General features: G+C 53.2%; 1 protein-coding gene across 1 annotated transcript in view; it reads left to right on the forward strand.

The window, feature by feature from the left end:
* Positions 1-20353, forward strand: part of otogl (otogelin-like) — a 26779-nt gene extending 6426 nt beyond the window's left edge. Inside the window, exons 15-57 of the mRNA XM_047033496.1 lie at positions 119-264; positions 503-629; positions 848-1025; positions 1124-1248; positions 1437-1646; positions 1942-2110; positions 2315-2389; positions 2568-2611; positions 2873-3032; positions 3200-3307; positions 3593-3731; positions 4406-4543; positions 4692-4838; positions 4982-5101; positions 5294-5410; positions 6391-6547; positions 7097-7123; positions 7335-7514; positions 7594-7872; positions 8211-8328; positions 8489-8568; positions 8864-9750; positions 10188-10365; positions 10580-10722; positions 11145-11168; positions 11278-11370; positions 11565-11754; positions 13160-13377; positions 13635-13776; positions 13914-14099; positions 14333-14545; positions 14682-14786; positions 14926-15033; positions 15190-15291; positions 15374-15478; positions 15762-15802; positions 15922-15985; positions 16127-16305; positions 16739-16843; positions 16969-17088; positions 17206-17251; positions 19357-19436; positions 19572-20353. Coding sequence (XP_046889452.1) covers positions 119-264; positions 503-629; positions 848-1025; positions 1124-1248; positions 1437-1646; positions 1942-2110; positions 2315-2389; positions 2568-2611; positions 2873-3032; positions 3200-3307; positions 3593-3731; positions 4406-4543; positions 4692-4838; positions 4982-5101; positions 5294-5410; positions 6391-6547; positions 7097-7123; positions 7335-7514; positions 7594-7872; positions 8211-8328; positions 8489-8568; positions 8864-9750; positions 10188-10365; positions 10580-10722; positions 11145-11168; positions 11278-11370; positions 11565-11754; positions 13160-13377; positions 13635-13776; positions 13914-14099; positions 14333-14545; positions 14682-14786; positions 14926-15033; positions 15190-15291; positions 15374-15478; positions 15762-15802; positions 15922-15985; positions 16127-16305; positions 16739-16843; positions 16969-17088; positions 17206-17251; positions 19357-19436; positions 19572-19772 — 6374 coding nt within the window. The 3' untranslated portion in view covers positions 19773-20353. The remainder of the gene's footprint in view (positions 1-118; positions 265-502; positions 630-847; positions 1026-1123; positions 1249-1436; positions 1647-1941; positions 2111-2314; positions 2390-2567; positions 2612-2872; positions 3033-3199; positions 3308-3592; positions 3732-4405; positions 4544-4691; positions 4839-4981; positions 5102-5293; positions 5411-6390; positions 6548-7096; positions 7124-7334; positions 7515-7593; positions 7873-8210; positions 8329-8488; positions 8569-8863; positions 9751-10187; positions 10366-10579; positions 10723-11144; positions 11169-11277; positions 11371-11564; positions 11755-13159; positions 13378-13634; positions 13777-13913; positions 14100-14332; positions 14546-14681; positions 14787-14925; positions 15034-15189; positions 15292-15373; positions 15479-15761; positions 15803-15921; positions 15986-16126; positions 16306-16738; positions 16844-16968; positions 17089-17205; positions 17252-19356; positions 19437-19571) is intronic.
* Positions 20354-21269: the final 916 nt, after the last annotated feature.

Here is a 21269-nt window from a genome sequence, read left to right on the forward strand (position 1 = left end):
TCTCCCCTCTCTCTCCCTCTCCCCCTCTCTCTCTCTCTCTCTCTCTCTCTCTCTCTCTCTCTCTCTCTCTCTCTCTCTCTCTCTCTCTCTCTCTCTCTCTCTCTCTCTCTCTCTCCAGGAGAGTGTTCTGTGGTGGGTCACGTGTTTGTGACGTCGTTTGACGGCAGGATGTTCCTGCAGCCAGGAGCATGTCAGTACGTCCTGGCCAAGAGCCGCGGCAGCAGTAGATTCACCGTCACACTGCAGTACACCACCTGTGCAGAGGTACAGACGCACGCACACATACACACCACCTGCCTAGAGGTAACCTTTCCTCCCGTGTGTGACCTTCTGTGCAGAGATGCTCTCTCTCTCTCTCTCTCTCTCTCTCTCTCTCTCTCTCTCTCTCTCTCTCTCTCTCTCTCTCTCTCTCTATATATATATATATATATATATATATATATATATTTCACACACACACACACACCCTGATTGGAGGTGACCTTGTCTTATGTGTGAGCAGCAGCAGGTGTGTATCCAGTCGGTGACGGTGGTGTTGGACGAGGACGTGAGTCGTCAGGTGACTCTGACGCGGGATGGGGAGGTGCTCATAGGGGTCAACCCCGCCCCTGTGCTGCCCTACGCTGACGGTAGGGCCAAGCTTCACTGATCTCCACAGGATTCACATAGGCAACAGCAGAAACAGAACTGGAAGGAAAAGCTTTTGGTAGTAATCAATGTGTTTGATGTGAATTCCTGTGTGTCGGTGTGTGTATGTGTGTTTCTGTGTGTGTGTGTGTGTGTGTATGTTTGTCTGTCTGTGTGTGTGTCTGTGTGTGTTCGTGTCTTTGTGTGTGTGTGCGTGCAGATGCTGTCAAGGTGCATCGGCTGACGTCTGTGTTCGTGCAGCTGAAGGCGTCTCTCGGGCTGCGCCTGCAGTTTGGCGACCACGGGGGGCGGGTCTACCTGCAGCTGGACAGCCAATGGCGGGGCTCCACGCTCGGACTGTGCGGGACCTACAACGGCAACCTGCGCGATGACTTCCTGTGAGGAGACCTTCCGTTTCCTGTTGTCTCCCTGACAGTGTTGCCAGGCATGAGAGTGTTGATGTTGAGCCAGGCTGATGATGGCGTTCTCTCCCCAGGTCTCCTGCTGGGATGATAGAAGGGACGCCCCAGCTACATGCTAACGCCTGGAGGGTCTCCTCTGCCTGCTCTGCTCCTGTCAACCTGCCCATCATCGACCCCTGTGAGATGAACCAGCACAACGGTAAACGCCAACCTGGCAACCCCCTCGCCCTTAACCCCCCTTCCACTCATATGAAAAGCTGTGTGTGTTTATGTGCGTGCGCGACGTCCAAACTGGCCACACCTCACCCTTAACCCTTCTGTCTCTAACAGACACACATTGAAAACAGCGTGTGTGTGTGTGCTTGTGTGTGTGTGTGTGTGCACCAGTGTTCTACGCCTCCCTGTGCGAGGTGCTTCTGGGCAGTGTGTTTGCTCCGTGCCACGGCTACATCAGTCCCTCCGTGTACCAGCAGCAGTGCCGCTACCAGGCCTGCAGCTGTGGCGACACCTGCCTGTGCACGGGCCTCGCCCACTACGCCTACCTCTGCTCCAAACACGGCGTCTCCGTCAACTTCAGAGCACACGTGTCCGAGTGCGGTAGGTCCCTGAGCGAGGGGAGGGGGGGGGGGGGGGTTGTTGGTGGGGGGCCAGAAGGAGTGGCTTCAGACTTAAATGTAGCTCGTAGCCGAGTGTCTGTCGTGTATGTTACCGTGATTCATGTGTGTGTGTCTTGGGGAGGGGCAGAAGGCATGTACTGTACTGAACCTCAAAGTGTGTGAACTGTGTATGCGTGTGTGTGTGGTGTGTACATACATGTATGTGTGTGTGTGGTGTGTCCATGTTGTTTGTGTGTGTGAATGTGTGTTGTATGTGTGTGTGTGTGTGTGTGTAGGCGTGGTGTGTCTAGGAGGGATGCTGCACCACTCCTGCACGTCCTCCTGCGGCCGCTCCTGCCGCTCCCTCTCCAACGCCGAGACGTGTAACCGTGACGACTGTGCGGAGGGGTGTGGCTGCACCGACACCACGTACTACGATGACGCGCGGCAGCGCTGCGTGCAGCAGTAAGCCTTCCCCTGACACACAAACACATTACATACACACACACGTTATCATGCCTCGTACACGTATCATCTCCGCAAGGCGTGCGTCCAGAGGGGCGGAGGTGAGTGTTGACTTGCTGTCAGAGATAGACTGACAGGTGGAGCCGATGGTGACCGGTCACATGTCCTGTGTCCCCCACCCCCCACCACCCCTACCCCCCCCAGGTCCCAGTGCCACTGCTACTCCATGGGAGGGGTGTTCCAGCCGGGGGAGGTGTCCTTCAGCGCCTCTGGCCCCTGGTGAGTCAGCGTCCATGCTCGGGGAAGGAGGAGGGGGGGGACGGGGGGACAGTGACTCTCATGTTCTACATCTTTCTGGAGGTGTCGAGCCTTACTCTGTAACAGCATCGCACTCTTCTCTCTCGGCCTCTCTCTCGGCCTCTCTCTCGGCCTCTCTCTCCGTCTCCCTCTTCGACAGCCTGTGCAGGAACGGGAAGATGGAGTGCGTGCCAGAGGAGAGAGGTAAACCATACCTTCCGTCCTTCCTCCTCTCCTTCCCCGTTACCCTGCGGCAACAAAGGGCCGTTTCAAGCTCTGTTCTTACTGATATTCATAGCTCTGTGGCTCGAGTCTGCGCTCATTTCCCACGCCTGTTCAGACTCCCTGCTGAAAGGCTTTCCCAGACTCCCTGCTGAAAGGCTTTCCCAGACCAGACTGTGTTTTTGTGTGTGTACATGTCTGGGTATACATTCGCGCGTGCGCGCGCGTGTGTGTGTGTCTCAGAGGAGCCACAGCGAGGGGAGTGTCCTGAGGGGAAGGTGTACCACAGCTGTACCGACCAGCGAGGAGGCATTGCCTGTGAGGTCACCTGTCGTAACCTGATGTTGAACCTGACCTGTCCTCCGAACACCCCCTGCGTCTCTGGCTGTGTCTGCCCCCCAGGGTAAGACCCTCTAGACCAGCCCGGTGTAACTCACCACACGCACCTGTCGAAAACGGGTTTGGTTGTTTTATCCCGGCTCTCTGCCGCCCCCTGTCTGTCGCACGAACGGGGCAAGTTCTAGATCGTGTTCTTCTGTTCTGAGGATTTGTTACTGTGTGTGTGTGTAGGCTAGTTCTGCACCATGGGGAGTGTTACTACCCAGATAACTGTCCGTGTGCCTGGCTGGGTCTGGAGTATCTGCCTGGGGAGACAGTGGACACGCCCTGCTACAGATGGTACCCACCCACCCCCCACCCAACCCCCAACCACCACACATGCTTGTGTAGCATCCTGGTCTATACCCCCCCCTCCCAACCCAGCCAAGTCCCCCTTCACCACACATGCTGGTGTAGTATCCTGGGCTATCCCCCCAACCCAACCAAGTCCCCCTTCACCACACATGCTGGTGTAGTATCCTGGGCTATCCCCCCCCAACCCAACCAAGTCCCCCTTCACCACACATGCTGGTGTAGTATCCTGGTCCCTCTCACCCCCCCCCCCCTCTCTCTTTGTCGCCTCAGTGTGTGTCACAGGGGCTACTTCAACTGCAGCTACTCTCCATGCCCGGCAGTGTGTACCGTCTACAGCGACAGACACTACCACACCTTCGATGGTCTGGAGTATGACTACTACTCAGACTGCCAGGTGTACCTGCTGAAGGTCAGTGTGTGTGTGTGTGTGTGTGTGTGTGTGAGAGAGGGGGGAGTTGTGTGTGAGGAATGTTGTGTGTCGATGTGCATGCGGGTGTGCGTACGGATGCGTGGACGTGTCTGAATGCGTGTGTGTTTCTGTGTATGGACGTGTGCGCGTGTTGCGTGTGTGAGGAGGGTTGCATGTTGGTGTGTGTGTGTGGCGTGCGTGAGGGGTGTATGTGTGGGTGGGGAAGGCCAAGGGGAAGAGCCTATCTCCCGCTTCCTGACTGCATCTGATTGGGATCTAGGAAAGCGGATCCGACGGACTCTCCTTTTCTAATCTCGGGGGGGAAAGAGTGGTTTTTAATTAGAGCTGTGTGAGGTGTGGGTGTGTGTGTGTGTGTGCGTGCGTGTCCCCCAGCGCATGTGTGCAACCGCGTGGTTTGAGGGGACGCCAGCGGACGCGGTGCAAGGCTGTGGAGGCACAAAGAGAGCAGTGTTGAGCCCAAACCCCAGGGCTCCGGAGCTCTCAGGGATCTTAGAATAAGAATTAGCCGACATTCCACTTCAAACCACCGCTGTGTGGCCGGCCTGCCTGCCCACCGGCGGCCATCTTGGTCCCCCTGGAGGAACGAGGCAGCAGAATGAAAGGGCTCGGTGCTGACGTCAACTCTTTTGTGTGGTTCCTTCCTGTGCCTCCAGAGCGTCGGGGACGGGGCGGACGTGTCCATCGTAGCCCAGAACAAAGACTGCTACGAGAGTGGCATCGTGTGCATGAAGCTGCTCGTCATCCACGTGGGCCTCACCAAGATCTACTTCAGCGACAACTCGGGCAACCCTGTACGCCACGCGCACCCACACGCACATAAACACACACACACGCCTCCCCGCTTGTGTCGACTCGCAAAGGGACTCGCGGGGTGATTGGGAGGCCTGTTGGGTGTTCCTGACCCCTGTGGTGACCTGGTGTCTCTGTCCGCTGTTCCAGAGCCCTGCCACTGTGATAGGGAGAGGGTCTGAGTTTGAGCTGTGGAAGGCGGGCTACTACACCGTGGTCCACTTCTCCAACCAGGACCTGACCGTGCTCTGGGACCGCAAAACGACCGTGCACATCAGAGCCGGGCCGCAATGGAAGGTCAGGAGGTCGACTTCTCGGAAAGAGTTTGAGTTTGAAAACTCTTGGTTTCAACCGGATTCAACCTCAGTTTGACCATGTCTGCGTGTTTGTCTCTGTGCCTGTGTGCGTGTGTGCGTGTGTGTGTGTGTGTACGTGCCCAGGGTCTCCTCAACGGGCTGTGTGGGAACTTTGACAGCGTGACTGTGAACGACATGACCACCTCCAGCCACATGGAGGTGAACAACGCACAGAGCTTCGGGGACAGCTGGGCCCTGGGACAGGTAGGCCCAGCAGGTGCAGTAGCAGCACTGATACCTGGATGCATCTCTTTACCACCCCCACCCCCCACCCCCCACCTCCCAGACTTACCTCACTCCACCCAGCCTCCGTCTGCCTAGCCTTCCCTGGAGTCTGCCGTGATATTTAAGAGAAAGCAGACACTCTCTCTCCCTCTGTGTGTGTGTGTGTGTCAGTGTGAGAGTGACTATGTGGTGAAGCGGCCGTGCGAAGGGGACCTAGGCAGACAGCCGTACGCCAAGAGAGAGTGTGCTCTGCTCTACAGCGACGTCTTTGCCCCCTGTCACAATGTGGTGAGTACACGCACACACTCGTACTGTACAAACACACACACACAAACGAACACACACGCCAGTGTGGTAGGAGTATTTAGCAGCTGCGTAAAGGTTATCTTTCTCACAGTGGGGGAGGTTGGGTTGGCGGGGGGCTATGGGAACGATTCTTATCTGATCCCGGTGTGTGAGCTCTATTCCTCAGAGATAAACACCAAATACCACAGACATCTAATACTTTACACACAGACACACACACGCAGACACACTCACACACACGCATTTCAAACTCACACACAAGCACACCACACACAATTACACGCACACACAAGCGCACTTGAAAATCCAAAGTGGGCCCGCCTCATGTGTGGGTGGGGTTTTAAACAGCATTATTATGCCATTCTCTGTGTGTCCAGTAGATGGCGCTGTAGGTTTGCCTGAGTCCGATCGGGCAAGTGCAGTCAACAGTGACTGTACCATCTTAACGGAGGTAGGCTCTCCCAGTCATCCTGCCCGTGTCAGCCATTTAGGGCAGGTGCAAGCTATGTGGGAGGGTTTAAACAGAGACAGCTTTCATATCTCCAGTTCCTAGGGTGAAGACCGGGTCAGATCATCTGCTCGGCGCCGCTGGATACATGGATTCTTTTCATAGCTGAAATAACTGAGTGTGGAATTAGAATCGGTGCCAATCATAACGATATCTCATCGGGACGTACTTTCTTCGAACAAATAACTCAGACCTCAGACTGACGCGCACACACACACACACACATTTCTCTGCATCCCTTTATTGATGTGTGTGTGTGTGTGACAGCGCTCATCCGATCCGCTTGAATGTGACCCATATCTCATTGTGCTGTCGTGTCCAGGCTCATCCTCCATCTGCATAATTGATCATCACTACCTCCCAATGACCTCCCCTGTCCTCCACCCGCCTTCTGAACAATGACCTGCCATTCCCACAGAGTGTGTGTGTGCGTGTGTGTGTGTGCCCCACCCAGGTGGATGTGGCCTGGTTCTATAGGAACTGTCTGACGGACACCTGCAACTGTAACCGCGGGGGGGACTGCGAGTGTCTGTGCACCTCCATTGCCGCTTACGCACACAAATGCTGCCAGCAGGGGGTCACGGTCCATTGGAGGTCGCCCTCGGTCTGCCGTAAGTACACTCCCACACACACACACACACACACACACACCCACATTTACATTTGACATTTACATTTAGTCATTTAGCAGACGCTCTTATCCAGAGCGACTTACAGTAAGTACAGGGACATTCCCCCCGAGGCAAGTAGGGGGAAGTGCCTTGCCCAAGGACACAACGTCATTGGGCGCGGCCGGGAATCGAACCTGCGTCCTTCTGATTACCAGCCCGATTCCCAACCGCTCAGCCACCTGACTCACCCGGCATCCACACAGGTGGATGGTATCCAGCAGCTATCGCTCCACGGTTGCGTGCCCCCCTTTCCTCACATATCCCTTTCGGTGTCTGTCACCACATCGTTTGGTGGTCACCTGACGCCCTGAATCCAGCCACACACACATACCAGACACACGCACATCTTTCTGGGTGTGGGGTGTACATACACGACACAAACGCACATTCTCAAACACGTTGTATTCTCTTGTCCTCCACTGATTTATCGACCTAAATGTGTTGTTTAACACTGCAGTTCTAACCTTTGATTGTTGTCCCGTCTTCCAGCCTATGACTGTGAATACTATAACCAGGGTATGTATGAGAGCATAGACTTGTATAAGACATAATAACAATCATTCTGAGGACCATCCTCAGTCCTTCCTGTCACTCACTTTCTCTCCCTCCTCTCTCCATCTCCGTCTCTCGCTCCCTCTTGCTTTCTCTTTCTCTCTCTCTCTCTCTCTCTCTCTCTCTCTCTCTCTCTCTCCCTCTTCCTCTCTCTCCTCCCCTGTCTCCCGTGCAGAGTTGGGTGAAGGGCCGTTCTCCCTGGTCAGTGCTGGCTACAACGACACCATGCTGGGGGTGAATCGCAGCAGTGGCTCGGTGTTCCCCCTGGTCAGAGAGAGCTCCAGGGGTCTGCCTCCTCCAGGACTTCTCTTCAATTTCATGATCACCTCAGGACTGCTGAAAGACCGCGCGTCACGTGGGCACCACACGCACACGCACACACGCGCACACACGCGCCTCACCGAGGTCTTACCCTTTCCCACGTTCTCCCTCAGGTCTCCCAGTGGTCTCTCTGGAGTCTGCAGAGCGGCCAAACTACTTCCTGGTTGTCTCTGGGCGTGGACGGCTCCAATTGGAGCATTGGAGCCGAGAGGAGGAGTTTGGTCGCAAGGCTTCCTTCATCCAGCACCAGGGGTTGTTCCTGCCTCGCCACGCCTCCTACGAGCTGATTGGCCAGCCGGGAATGTTCCTGACACTGACTCGCGTTACTGCACGTGCTCAGAGATACGACAACTCAGAGGCCTTTAAGACAAGCAGCAGCTTCACACTGGAAGGTCAGACACACACACACACTTACATTTAGTCATTTAGCAGACGCTCTTATCCAGAGTGACTTACAGTAAGTACAGGGACATTCCCCCGAGGCAAGTAGGGTGAAGTGCCTTTCCCCAAGGACACAACGTCATTTGGTGTGGCCGGGAATCGAACTGGCGACCTTCAGATTACTAGCCCGATTCCCTAACCGCTCAGCCACCTGAGCGGTTAGCCACCGTTCCTACACACACACAGAGAGACACACACACACACACATGTCTGAAGCATGGAGAGTTATACTCTATGCTGGTGTATCATGTGGTGGGTGATACTCCCTGTGTCTCCCTCCGTCCTGCAGAGAGCAGTTTTGTCATTCCGTACCGTATGATGTGTGAGTGGCGCTACCAAGCCTGCGCCAGTCCCTGCGTCCGCACATGCAGCGACCCTGACGCCACGCGCTGCCTCTTCCTGCCCCCGTAAGAGCCCCACCCTCCGCCCCCACCTCCGCCCCCACCCCCGCACGCACCAGATGTGTGTGTAAACATGCGCGTGCGTGTTTGTATGTGCGCATGGGAATTTGTGTGGACGTGTGGTTGTTGATGTGTGGGTGTGTGTATGTGTGTGTGTGCGTTGCAGGGTGGAAGGCTGTTTCCCACGCTGCCCCAAAAACATGGTCCTGGATGAGGTGACGAGGAGGTGTGTCTACCCAGAGGACTGTAAGTCCACACAGAAGGCTATGACTCCTGCATGAATCACACCTGGGCAACACTTTACTACTATTCAATCAATCAATTAATCAATCAAGCAATCAATCAATGTATTATTAATAGAGCTCTATTAAAAACAAACTACAGTTGACCAAAGTGCTGCACATGAAAACATGAATGACTACAATCAAACAGGCACAAAGTGACACATGAAACAAAAACAGAGCATATTCAGTATAGGATTGCAGGCTGAATGTTGCAGGTTCAGTACTGCCCCTGTTTGAGTTCAGTTCTTTCTCTTTAGGTGCCACTCTCCCTCCCACTCTGACCCCCTTTGCGTTCGTGACGCGCTCTAACCGAACCACCGCCGCCCCAACCACAACCACAACTCCAGTCCCCACCACCACCACCACGACCGTGACTACGACCACAACCTCAACCACAGTCACTACCACCAGTACCCCTACCACAGCTAGCACCGCAACCACAACCGCACGGTCCACCAGTGCTCCCACCACGCCCAGTACAGCCCCAGTCACTGAGCGTGTCACCCCCACGCTCACCCCCTCTCCCTTCCCTCCTCCTCCTCCTCCTCCTCTACCCTCCCCCTCCATCACCCCGGCCCCGCCCACAGCTTCCCCCGCTCCGCCCACCCCTCCCATACCCACCAGCACCACGGAGGCATCCCCGACAACCGTGACCACGGTAACCACAGGCATCACGGGAACCCCGACCACGGAGGCCACCTCGGTCCCCTCCACCCCTCCTCCGCCCTCCTCCCCCGCCCCTCCGTCCACCCTGACCCCCTCCACCACCTCCAGCCCCACGCCCTCCCCCCTCGTCACCACCCCTGCCCCCACCACCTCCTCCACCCAGCCCTCTCCTCCCCTCCCCTCCACACAGCCCACCACGGCCTGGACCACCACCTTCACACACGCTCCAACCCCTGTCACCACCACCACCCCTGTCACTCTCCCTCCCCGGACCACCGTCGCCGCAGAGACCACCTCTGTCTCCACGGCAGTAGACACAACTGTAGTTATGACGACCACAACATCGCCTCCTGAGACCCCGGAGTCCACGTTCGTAACCACGGAGACAGCCACCAGTCCTGAAACTTCTCCCACACCTGAAGAAGTCAGCATAGCAACCATGGTTCCTCCCTTCCTCCTGCCCACATCCCCCTGTACAGTAAGTCTGTCTGTGTGTGGGTGTGTTTGTGCATGTGTGTGTGTCCTGTAGGAATTTCAAACTGTGGGCTTAGGTAGGGGCAAAACTGGCAATATAATGCATGCACACACACACACCTGGGCTGTAAATCTGTGGGACAGAGAGGTCCTGGTCTTGTGTCTGACCCTGAACTCCCACTACATTCCTCCAGTGAGAAGGCTGGAAGCCATCAAACAGCTAGGGGTCATGTCAACCTCTGTCCAACTACATCGATGTATTCCTGCACCGTCAGCTTCCCTTAGATGTGAAGATGTGATGTGTGTGATTGAAGATTAGATGTGTGTGCTTGTACGTACATTCATTTTGTGTGTTTATGTCTGTGTGTGCGTGTTTATGCCTGTGCGTGTGGGTGTGAATGTACGCATATATTTCTGTGTGTGTGTGTGTGCCCTCCCCAGCCCCCCTACTCCTACAGGATCGACGAGTGTGCCGAGCTGATCTGCTTCAACGGAGAGCTGCTCCTCCACAACGCGTCCGCCCTCTGTCGCTTCAGCACCACGGCCCCACACTGCAGCCTGCTGGGCCTGCCTATCCTCACCAGCACAGACCCCTGCTGCCCCCAGTGGCAGTGCCCCTGTGAGAGCCGCCTTCACACACACACACTGGCACACACACTAGCACGCACACTGGCACGCATACCCACTCGCTCGCATTGAGTGAACACACATATGCGTTCAGGCCGGCACACATACACACGCTCTCACACAGACACGCGCATACACGCGCGCACGACGCGCGCACACCGTGAGGCTTCATCTCCCGTGTGTGTTACCCTGTGTGTGTGTGGCAGGTCGTTGTTCGGTGATGTCTGACCTGCGTGTGATCACGTTTGATGGGAACAACGTGGCTCTCTATGATAACGGCTCCTACATCCTGGTTCATCTGCCCAGAGAGAACATCATAGGAACCGTGGACAAGTGCCCTACCAGCCAGGTACACACACACACACACATACCAGCCAGTTACACACACACACGTACCAGCCAGGTACACATACACTGGTATACCAGCCAGCTGCACACACACACTTATACACCTGCCAGGTACACACGCATACACACACACACACACACTTACCAGCCAGCTACACAAACACTTATACACCTGCCAGGTACACACACACACACTTACATACCAGCCAGCTACACACTCACTTACACACAGTGTGCTCCTGTGTGTGCAGTACGTGAGCTGCAGGATCAAATCAAATAAACGTTGTTTAGCCCTTACAAGCCATGTCACAGAGGGCTTCATATATGCCCATAGAACTGCACCCAAACCAACCTAGTCAGACAACAGAGGAGTCTAATGTGGCGGTTAATCACAGATGTGTGTTTCCTGTGCTTCCTCTACAGAGTGTCAACTCAATCAGACGGCCTGTAAGTCGACCTTTTTTCTCTGGTTGACGCTTTTTCTCGGGATCTCTGAGTGACACGTGTGTACCATCTTCTGGGTCTCCTCAATCTTCTTTAAACGCTTCCTTTCAAGAGCCCAACGGGTGGTACCTCCGGCCTGTGTTTTAAGAAGCTGAACATAACCACCTCCTCCTACAGGATCATCCTCAACCGCCTCGACCGCAAGGTGAGCGACCCCTCCCTGAATCACACTGACCTAACTCCTCAATGGCATATGCGGTCGTTTTGTGTGTTTGGCACGTGTGTGTTCATGCCTGTGTGCATGCGTGTGTCTGTCTTGGCGCACGTGTGTGTTTGTCTTCATGTGTCTCTGTGTGTGTGTGTGTGTCTACATGCATCTGTCCCTGCGTGTGTGTCCAGGTGTCCGTGAACCACATAGCGGCTCGCCTGCCGTTCTCCCGCCAGTCTCTGTACGTGGATGACACCGGGAGCATGTACGTGATCCAAACCCCTGGGGGGGTCAGCATCCAGTGGTACCACAGCACAGGCATCATGGTGCTGCAGTATACCGCGCCTAGCAACGCCTCTACTCCTACCAGAGGCCTCTGCGGTGAGCACACGCACGCAAGGATGTGCCTGTATGCGCACGCACACACAAACGAGGAGTGCATGAACACGCAGCGTTCATGTATGCGCACTAGGGATGTGCATCTCCATCACTGGGGACGATGCGATACGCATCTCGACGCACTGCCGACGATGCGATACATTAAAGATACATGAAAGCAACTACTATTGCGATGCAGTGCGATTCGACACGATGCGATTCAATGAGATGCGAAAGAATATGATGCTGTGCAATTTAACATAATGAACATAATGATTTATTTCTTTGTCAGACAGCAAATTATGAATTAACTGAAAAAGTGAACGTTTTACTTCACATATTAAAGTCTCTGACAAAAGATTTAAAAAAATCAGGCCTGGACCTTGCCTTAAACCAGTCCTTCTTTCCTGTTGTAGGCTGTGTTCTCTGAATGTAAAAAAGGGTAAACTATTACTGGCAGTCACAAGCTGCTGTAAACACGGTCATAACACCTGAAACACTAACTTGAACTCATACGTCCTACTTTAAGGTTTTTCTCAATGACTCAGCTCTCTCTCATCTTACTTTATCGTACACAACAGGGATTTGTTTCTCTGAGAATAGCTTCCCTACTTGCTAGGGGTACTGGTGGAGCTAGCCACTGACTGTAGCCATAGCTGAATCCGAGGGGGAGGCAGACGTCTCCACACAAATACCATGTAGCCTCTTCAAGTGACTACCTAAATTAGCCGTGCTGCCTGTGTACTTTATAGCAGCACAACATATCTTGCCAATTGCATGGGTCTTTTCAAATTGACCATCTTTCTTGGAAAATCCAAAGTGTTGCCAAACCTTGGATTCATTGCAATTCGCAGGAACGTGTAACTCTTCCTTCGCCATGATAACACGAACACGCCTCCAACTTGGCCAAGAGACTTGACGAGAATCGGCCACTGACAGCAGTGGAGATGAGAGCGCCCTTAAGAAACAGTTAGAGAGGAGGAATCTATCTAAATGTCCAATTATTGGTCACAAATCATTGGTCACATTTGTAATACTATAGGTGTTTGCCTACACACGATTCTATATAAATACATTGGATTATACCGATGCAAAAACTTTAGAAACGATGCATCGCGATTTCATCCCACATTGTATCCGGTGCACACTTTTTTGATCCGGGCAATCGCATCATGAGCTTTTAATGCCGATGCACCCATGCGAACCGGTGAATCTTACCATCCCTGATGCACACACACAGGTTTATACACACACAGCCCCACTCTCTCTCTCACACGCACGCACATTCTCACACACTCCATCACACACACACACACAGCCATGGATACAAACCCTTCGGCGGCGTGTAGCAGCTCAGCGAGCGAATGCGGCCGGACTGATGACGTCTCTCTCCCCCCCGGGCTGTCAGGCTGCTGCGACGGGAACCCTGCGGACGACCTGAAGCTGCCCAACGGCACAGTGGTGCGCGAGGTGGGCGACATGGGGCTGTTCCTGCAGGCCTGGAGGGTCCAAACCTCGGAGGAGACGGAACACACGCGCAGGATAGGAGACAACTGCACCACGGGGGACTGCTCGCCCTGCATCTCCATGCTGCGCCAGAGGGCCTTCTCACCCTGCCACAGCAAGGTCCACACACACACATACACACACGCGCTTGCGCCCGTGTTTCGATGAGGACACGCACGCGTTCGCATGCGCACACGTATATACACAGCCCACACACACATAGGAAAGACACACGCACAACCACATTTCTACTCAGACACACACGTCAACACACACACAGAGACCCATACACACGATTCAAAACACATTGACATCATCTGGTAGCTCACAGCCTTTTAGGTCGAACCGCTTGTGTTGGGTGTGTGTGTGTGTTCCAGGTGTCTCCAGAGCAGTTCTGTGACGTGATGTGGGCAGGGGACCTTCATTATAAGGACCACCAGTGTGATTTCCTGGCAGCCTACGTAGCTGTCTGCTACACACACCAAGTCTGCATCAGCTGGAGACGAAACAACTTCTGCCGTAAGGCTCCCCAAACACACACACGCAACTTGTCTGGATGGGCGGAAACTTTTTCCCATGTCCTGTACTGCGCACACATTGGAACTCCCTCAACCCCCGACTCTGTGTAAGCCTTGTTGGTTCCGTCGTCCCCCAAGCCCTGCACTGCCCCGCCGGTAAGGAATACCGTCCTTGTGTGAGCACCTGCACCAGCCGTACCTGCCAGAACAGAGAGTACTACGAGGAGACCACCTGCTCCTACATCAGGGAGGAGTGTGTGTGTCGCAGCGGGACCATCCTGCACCGGGCCGACTCGCCCTACTGTGTCACCGAGGAGCAGTGTGGTAAGTGTGTGTGTTTCGGCGTGTGTGCTCGTGTGTCACCGAGGAGCAGTGTGGTAAGAGTGTGTGTTTCGGCGTGTGTGCTCGTGTGTCACCGAGGAGCGGCGTGGTGTGTGTGCGTATTACTGCGTGCCTGCTACCTTGTCACCCACGAGCAGTGCCGTAAGAGCGTGTCGTGTGTGTGTTCCCGTGTGTGTGTGTTGTGACCTCCCGGGTGGCATTTCCGGGGTCTTCAGTGTGTACGGACAACGAGGGTTCCCCCCGTTCCCCGGGCGAGGTGTGGAACGGTTCGGCGCGTGGCTGCTGTCTGTACCGCTGCATGGAGAACGGCTCGGTGGTGGCGGTGGAACCGGACTGCAGCTCCAGCCCCGCCCCTCTCTGCGAGAGGGAGGGGGAGTACGTCCTGGACGTCCTGGAGGAGGGAGCCTGCTGCCCCAAGAAGATCTGTGGTGAGTCGGGACAGCGTGGGTCCGCCGGGATTCGAACCCACGACCTTCTGGATCCGTGGTGGAACTGTGGCTGAGTGTGTGGTCAGTCTAATGGCCTTGAGGCTTCTCTCTCTGTCTCTCTTTCTTTCCCTCTCAGAGTGCAATCTGACCATCTGTGAGAGCGAGGTTCCGCCGTGTGACAATGGAAACCACCTGGTGATTGGTTACAGCGCCCTCTCCTGTTGTCCAGAGTACAGATGTGGTGAGCCCCGGGGCTGTGTGTGTGTGTGCGAGTGTGTGTACACATGCATGCGCGAGTGTGTGTGTTGGTTTGTATTGCTTCCGACACATCACGATCGGCGATCCTCTCATTTTACTCTCTTGTGATTGGTCCGTCCCAGAGTGCAACCCCATGGCGTGTCCCCCGGTCGTCGCCCCTGACTGCAGGGAAGATCAGTTCCTAGTGGAGGTGCGGGAAGACAAGTCCTGCTGCTACTCGTTCTTGTGTGGTAGGGTCCCACTGCTTCCTGTCACATGGTCCCATCCTGTCACATTGAATTGACCACTATAAGGTTGTCTACTGGCATATACAGTATACTGCTGCTAAGGCCTGATACTGTACTAATGTGTGTGTGTGTATGTGTGTGTGTGTTGTCTCTCTACAGTGTGTGAGTCGTGTATAGAACCCGTCCCATCCTGTGCTCACGGAGAGATTCTGGCTGTGGACCTCAACACGACCAACAGCTGCTGTCCCCAGTACCACTGTGGTAAACTAGTAGCTCTGGAGCTCCTGTGTGTGCGTCTGGACTGGGAGTGCTCTCGCTGACAACTGTGTGTGTGTCTTACCAGTGTGTGACGCCAACATGTGTCCTGAGTCATCTCTGAGCTGTGCCCCTGGTCTGACCGTGGTCCAAACCACCATGCCCGGACACTGCTGCCCACAGGGCCACTGTGGTACAGTACACACACACATACACAAACACACACACTGTCTCTTAAACACACACACACACACTGTCTCAAACACGCACACATACACACACACACATACACGCTGTCTCTTAAACACACACACACACTGTGTCTTACACACACAAACACACACACACACTATCTCTTACACACACACACACACACACACTATCTCTTACAAACTCTCACTCACACACACAGTTTCACAGCTCTTTCCTGTAAGCTGTTTGCATTCCGTGTGAACCTTGATGTTGGTCTCTCTTAGAGTGCCAGTGCGAGGACAGCTCTCTCCCCGTCTGCCTGATGGTAAGTAAACACCCTCCAGGAACCCTTCAGACAGAACGAACGTCTGTCCGTCCATCGCCCCCTCTGGACGGGAGGACAACGTGATGGCACGGCTCAGTGACTCTGCTCTCCTCTCTCAGGGGGAGGTGCAGATGGAGGTGCCTGACAGCAGCAGTCAGTGTGGATGTCCCCGCTACACCTGCCGTAAGTGCTTGGTAGACACACACACACAGTCACACGTCACCCTCTGTGAAATCTTTGTCTCCCTCATAATGAGAAATGTGGCTTTTGTAAGTATGTGTGTGTTTGTTTGTTTGTGTGTGTGTTTGTGTGTGCGCTGTGTAGAGAAGAAGGAGGTGTGTGTTTTTCAGGGTGTGACGGTGTTGGGTCCGGGCCAGTCCCTGGTTCAGTCCTATGAGGGAGAATTGTGCTACACTGTGAACTGTTTGACCCACAAAGACTCTCAAACTGGCTTCTATGCTATGGACATCTCTTTTGTCAACTGCTCCCAGAAGTGTGGATCGGTACGGCCTAAAAGTTTCATATGGTGGAAATTACGAACGACGAACCTCAAGATATATAAAGAGGTTATTCTCTCCTCCTTCCTCTTCCTCTTTCTCTCCTCCTTCCTCTTCCTCTTTCTCTCCTCCTTCCTCTTCCTTCTCCTTCCTCTTCCTGTTCTCCTCCTCTTCCCTTTTTCCTCCTCTTCCTCTCCTCCCTCCTCTTCCTGTTCTCCTCCTCTTCCTCTCCTCCCTCCTCTTCCTCTCCACCTCCTCCTCTCCCTCTCCTCCTTCCTCTTCCTTCTCCTTCCTCTTCCTGTTCTCCTCCTCTTCCCTTTTTCCTCCTCTTCCTCTCCTCCCTCCTCTTCCTGTTCTCCTCCTCTTCCTCTCCTCCCTCCTCTTCCTCTCCACCTCCTCCTCTCCCTCTCCTCCTTCCTCTTCCTCTTCCTCTCCACAGCACCAGGTGTATGTGGTGTCCTCGGACCCACAGGTGTGCTGTGGCTCCTGCAAGAACGTCTCCTGCACGTTCACCAATGACAACGGAACCACAGAGCTCTTCGCTGTGAGACAACCACACACACACACACATTTGCCATAACACCAAGATGTTCTTTGAGATGACAATACTTTTCTCCGCCACACTATCCCTTTCTCCCCCTCTCTCTCTTTCTCTCCCTCCCTCCTCAGTCGGGTAGCTCCTGGGTGGATAACTGCACGAGGTACGACTGTATGGAGACGGCGATTGGAGCCGTGGTTCTGGCCTCAGGGGTCGTCTGCCCCCCCTTCAACGACACAGAGTGCCTCCAGGTCTGTTGCCCCCGGCGGTCCGGCCTGGGCTGGTCCCCATGTCTCTGCTGCCCCCCCCCCCCCACGCACACACACACACCTGCCCTCTAACTGTTCCTCTCTGTGCTGTCGTTGCAGAATGGAGGGGTGGTGCAGAGCTACGTGGACGGCTGCTGCAGGACATGTGAGTCAGCAGTCCTATTTGCTTCTGGCTTCTGTCAATCAGATGGGTGGCCGCATTGTTGCCTGGCAGTGGATGGGCTTATTGGCTGAGTGTTTTTGGGGGGTGGCCTTAGCAGCAGAGGGTGGAGATAAAGCCTGTGGTCGGCCTAACTCCCCGAATTCCATGCTTGAGTGGTGGCTCTATAGATGTGTGTATAGCCAAAACTGTAACATGTAGTCAAGCCCCAGGTCTCAAGTGGGCTATGACAGACACACGTTTAGGGATAGAATATCATGTTTTAAACAGAAGGATAAAAAGATTGTCGTACTGAGCTTATACTGAGAATCAACTAATAAAAGATGTCGATATTACAATATTAACCGTCAATTAAATGCATCGATAAACAGAAACATCATTGCTACCAAGTCTTCCTCTCGTGGCGTTGGCTCTGCTTGCCTGCTTTATGGGTGACTGTGCGGTTTGGCCAATTGGGATGCTCCATGGTTAGAGTCTGGCCAATGAGAATGTGCGATGGGGCAGGGTTGTTCCCTGCTGAGCTGCTGTGTAGTTTCCCCCAAAGTGACCGGTGGTCTGGCTGCCCGAGGCAGGGTTTGAAATCACGTGCATGCCAACTGCACTGGTGTCAATGGTCTGTGTGTTCATGTATGTAACCATTCATCTGTGTGTCCTAAAGCAAGCGTAACCCTGTGTGTTCTCCTAACGTTCTCTTAACCGACCAACCTCGTTCCCGACGGCTCCTCCCAGGTTCTGGAGTGGGTCTTTTACCGTTTACCGTTAACCCCATAACCCCCACTGGTAGTACTAACTGTGACACAGGTACTGCCACCTTCCACCTCTCAGCCTCATGCTGTGTCCTGACACTGAGAAACACCCTCCCGACTGTGGAGGGTTATCTCTCTGTCTGTGTTTGTCTCCCACTCTCTCGCTTTCTCTCCCTCTCTCTCCCTCTCTCTCCTTCTTTGTCTCTCTCCTTCTGTCTCTCTCTCTCCCTCTGTCTGTCTGTCTGTCTGTCTGTCTCTCTCTCCCTCTCTCTCTCTCTCTCCCTCTCTGTTTCTCTCTCTCTCCCTCTCTCTCCCTCTCTGTCTCTCTCTCTCTCCTTCTGTCTCTCTCTCTCCCTCTGTCTGTCTCCCTCTCTCTCCCTCTCTCGCTTTATCTCCCTCTCTCTCTCTCTCTCTCTCTCTCTCTCTCTCTCTCTCTCTCTCTCTCTCTCTCTCTCTCCTCTGTCTGTCTCCCTCTCTCTCTCCCTCTGTCTGTCTCCCTCTCTCTCTGTGTCTGTCTCTGGAACCCTCTTTATCTCTCCTTGTCTGTCTGTCTCTCTCTATGTGTCTGTCTCCCTGTCTCTCTTATTCTCTATCTCTCTCTTTGTCTCTCATTGTTTCTTGCTCTTTTGTGTTCTCTGTCTGTCTGTCTGTCTGTCTGTCTGTCTGTCTGTCTGTCTGTCTGTCTGTCTGTCTGTCTGTCTGTCTGTCTGTCTGTCTGTCTGTCTGTCTGTCTGTCTGTCTCTCTCTCTCTCTCTCTCTCTCTCTCTCTCTCTCTCTCTCTCTCTCTCTGTCATTCTCTATTTCTCCCTCTCCACCTGTGTTTCTGTAAACCACTGTAAATCACAATGTAACCCACATGTAAACAATCACATAATATGTTTATTCTTTTTAACAGAATCTAATTGAAAAGTCTCACAAAAGATAGGATAAAAGGTGGAAAATACCACTGTTTAGCGGAGTACCCCAGAGTAACATTGAAATTATGTTCACTTCTAGCTCAATGCCATGCTACTGCCTCTAAACATGGTCCTGCCTTCAGACATTCCATTCATCCTGGGCACCACTTTGTGTCAAACACTGATTGGTTAGAACATAAGGTCAAGTTCAGGTCAGTAGCCAATGGGAAAGCTGGATCTCTGGCGTGAGAGCTGCCCCCTGGTCATCCAGCTGTCAATCAAAGTGAGCCCCCACTGCTGGGCAACAATGAACCCTGTTCAATAGGCCTTTGAGTGTGTGAGACGGGCAGGGCCCTGTGGATCAAAGCTTTGAGTGTGTATGTGTGTGTCTGTGTTTCCTTGTATGTTAGTTAGCATATTCTCTCTATGTCAATCTTTTGATGTGCAGGTAAAGAAGACGGTAAGACATGTAAGCGTGTTGCCATCCGCACCACCATCAGAAAGGATGACTGCAGGAGCAACGCCCCGGTGAGAGGACACAACAGAGGAACCAGAGAGAACTCACCGCTTGGCTTGAATTACACCCGTATGTTATTTTTTCTCTCCCAACCTCTCTCTCTCTCTCTCTCTCTCCCAACCTCTCTCTCTCTCTCTCTCTCTTAGGTGACAGTGTATTCATGTGATGGAAAGTGTCCTTCGGCAACCATATTCAACTTCAACATCAACAGCCACGCACGGTTCTGTAAATGTTGCAGGGAAAGCGGACTACAAACGCGCTCTGTCACTTTATACTGCTCACGCAACTCCACACTCGTGGACTACAACTTCCAGGAGCCCCTGGACTGCTCATGCCAGTGGAACTAGAGAGAATAAAGACAGGGAGACGTGTGCAGCTTGGAGCTTGGGGCTTATTTTAGAGAAAATAGTTATAAAGTGAGAGCAGAGGGGCCAGAAGTTTAGAATGTTGATACGTGTCCCAGTCTTAGCTCTAGAGATTACAACCTGTGTGTATCTAGACTAGCTGTAACAAAGAGACAAAGGAACATAGGAGAGGGTTGACGGTTGGACATGTACAGTAACCTAGCCAGCACTGTAGCCTTCAGTATCACACAGTCTGCTGTGGCAACACAGGCAGCTGTCTAGTGCCTTAGAATGACACAAAGTCTTTATAGAACCTGGTAGGGTCATATCTTAAGTCTAACAGTTTATAAATAGTTAACCACAGCAGTTGAGGTTATTGATGCATTTAATGTTAATAGAGAAGGTCCTGAATTAAATGATTGTATGCTGTTGATAAAATGTGCTGTAGGAAAGCAAACGACTGAATGTGTACCATAGGTGTGCCCCCTGATTTGATCAAAAAACGGTTTATGGTTTCCTTTAGGAAAGTCTAATCAATTACTAATGTGATTAGCTTGCAATTCAATCTGCATTTCTAAGTTATATAACCCAAATAAAATACTGAAAAGTGTCTCATTCTGTCTCCATTTGTCCTAAAAAAATAAACCCTCTCAGAGTTAGCTGAGTGGGCCTCACCAGTATGGCTGACTCACACTTTACAGGATGTTTGTCACCCACTGTCTCGTCCTCTGGCCAATCTGTTCCCTCTTCTTCAACCTGTAGTTTCAGATGATGGTCACTCAGTAGCCTGGACTCACACATGTACACTCCAGAAGCATCCGTCACAGTGCTGACGTCTGTTGTTCTTTCACTCCCAATGGGTTATTACTGTGTGGGAGTATCCCCCAGCTGTGTGTGTGTGTGTTTAGATGATATGACTGGATATTGGCTTTGTCTGCCCTCTCCTGAATCCTGACCTCATTGCTCAGCAGTAGAACCATGCATCACTGTAGGCCCTCCACCTGTCAATCATTTCTCAGTTTCACATTCCCCACATTCCACCCAGACCACTAGCTCCACCACACCTCATACACTGCACTCGGCTACCGCGCTCTCTCCCTACGCACACAGGACGCATGCCTTGATCAATCACATGGAACAGACACATTCTCCCACACATCTACACACACACAGACACACACACACACAGCAAGACTGGGGAGTACCTCATGAGTTTCAGCTCTGGAATGGACTTGGAAATTAGTGACCTGAAGTGTATTCAATAGGTGAGCCACTGATTGCCTTAACCCTTAACACAATCTGTAGACTTGTTTTGTAAAGTTATGTTAACCTCTCTTCCTCTCTATCACGCAAACGCAAACACTGATTCAGTGCTGCTTCAGATTCATTGTCATCTTTCCCTTCATCCTTCATTTCCCGTTGCCTCCCTCTCTTCTCCTCAGGAGTCCCTCTCTGGAGTGGCTGTGTGCCTTGGTTGTCATGGTGACCTGCTCTTATCCC

The sequence above is a fragment of the Hypomesus transpacificus genome, chromosome 14 (assembly GCF_021917145.1).
Source record: "Hypomesus transpacificus isolate Combined female chromosome 14, fHypTra1, whole genome shotgun sequence".
Taxonomy (NCBI): Eukaryota; Metazoa; Chordata; class Actinopteri; order Osmeriformes; family Osmeridae; genus Hypomesus; species Hypomesus transpacificus.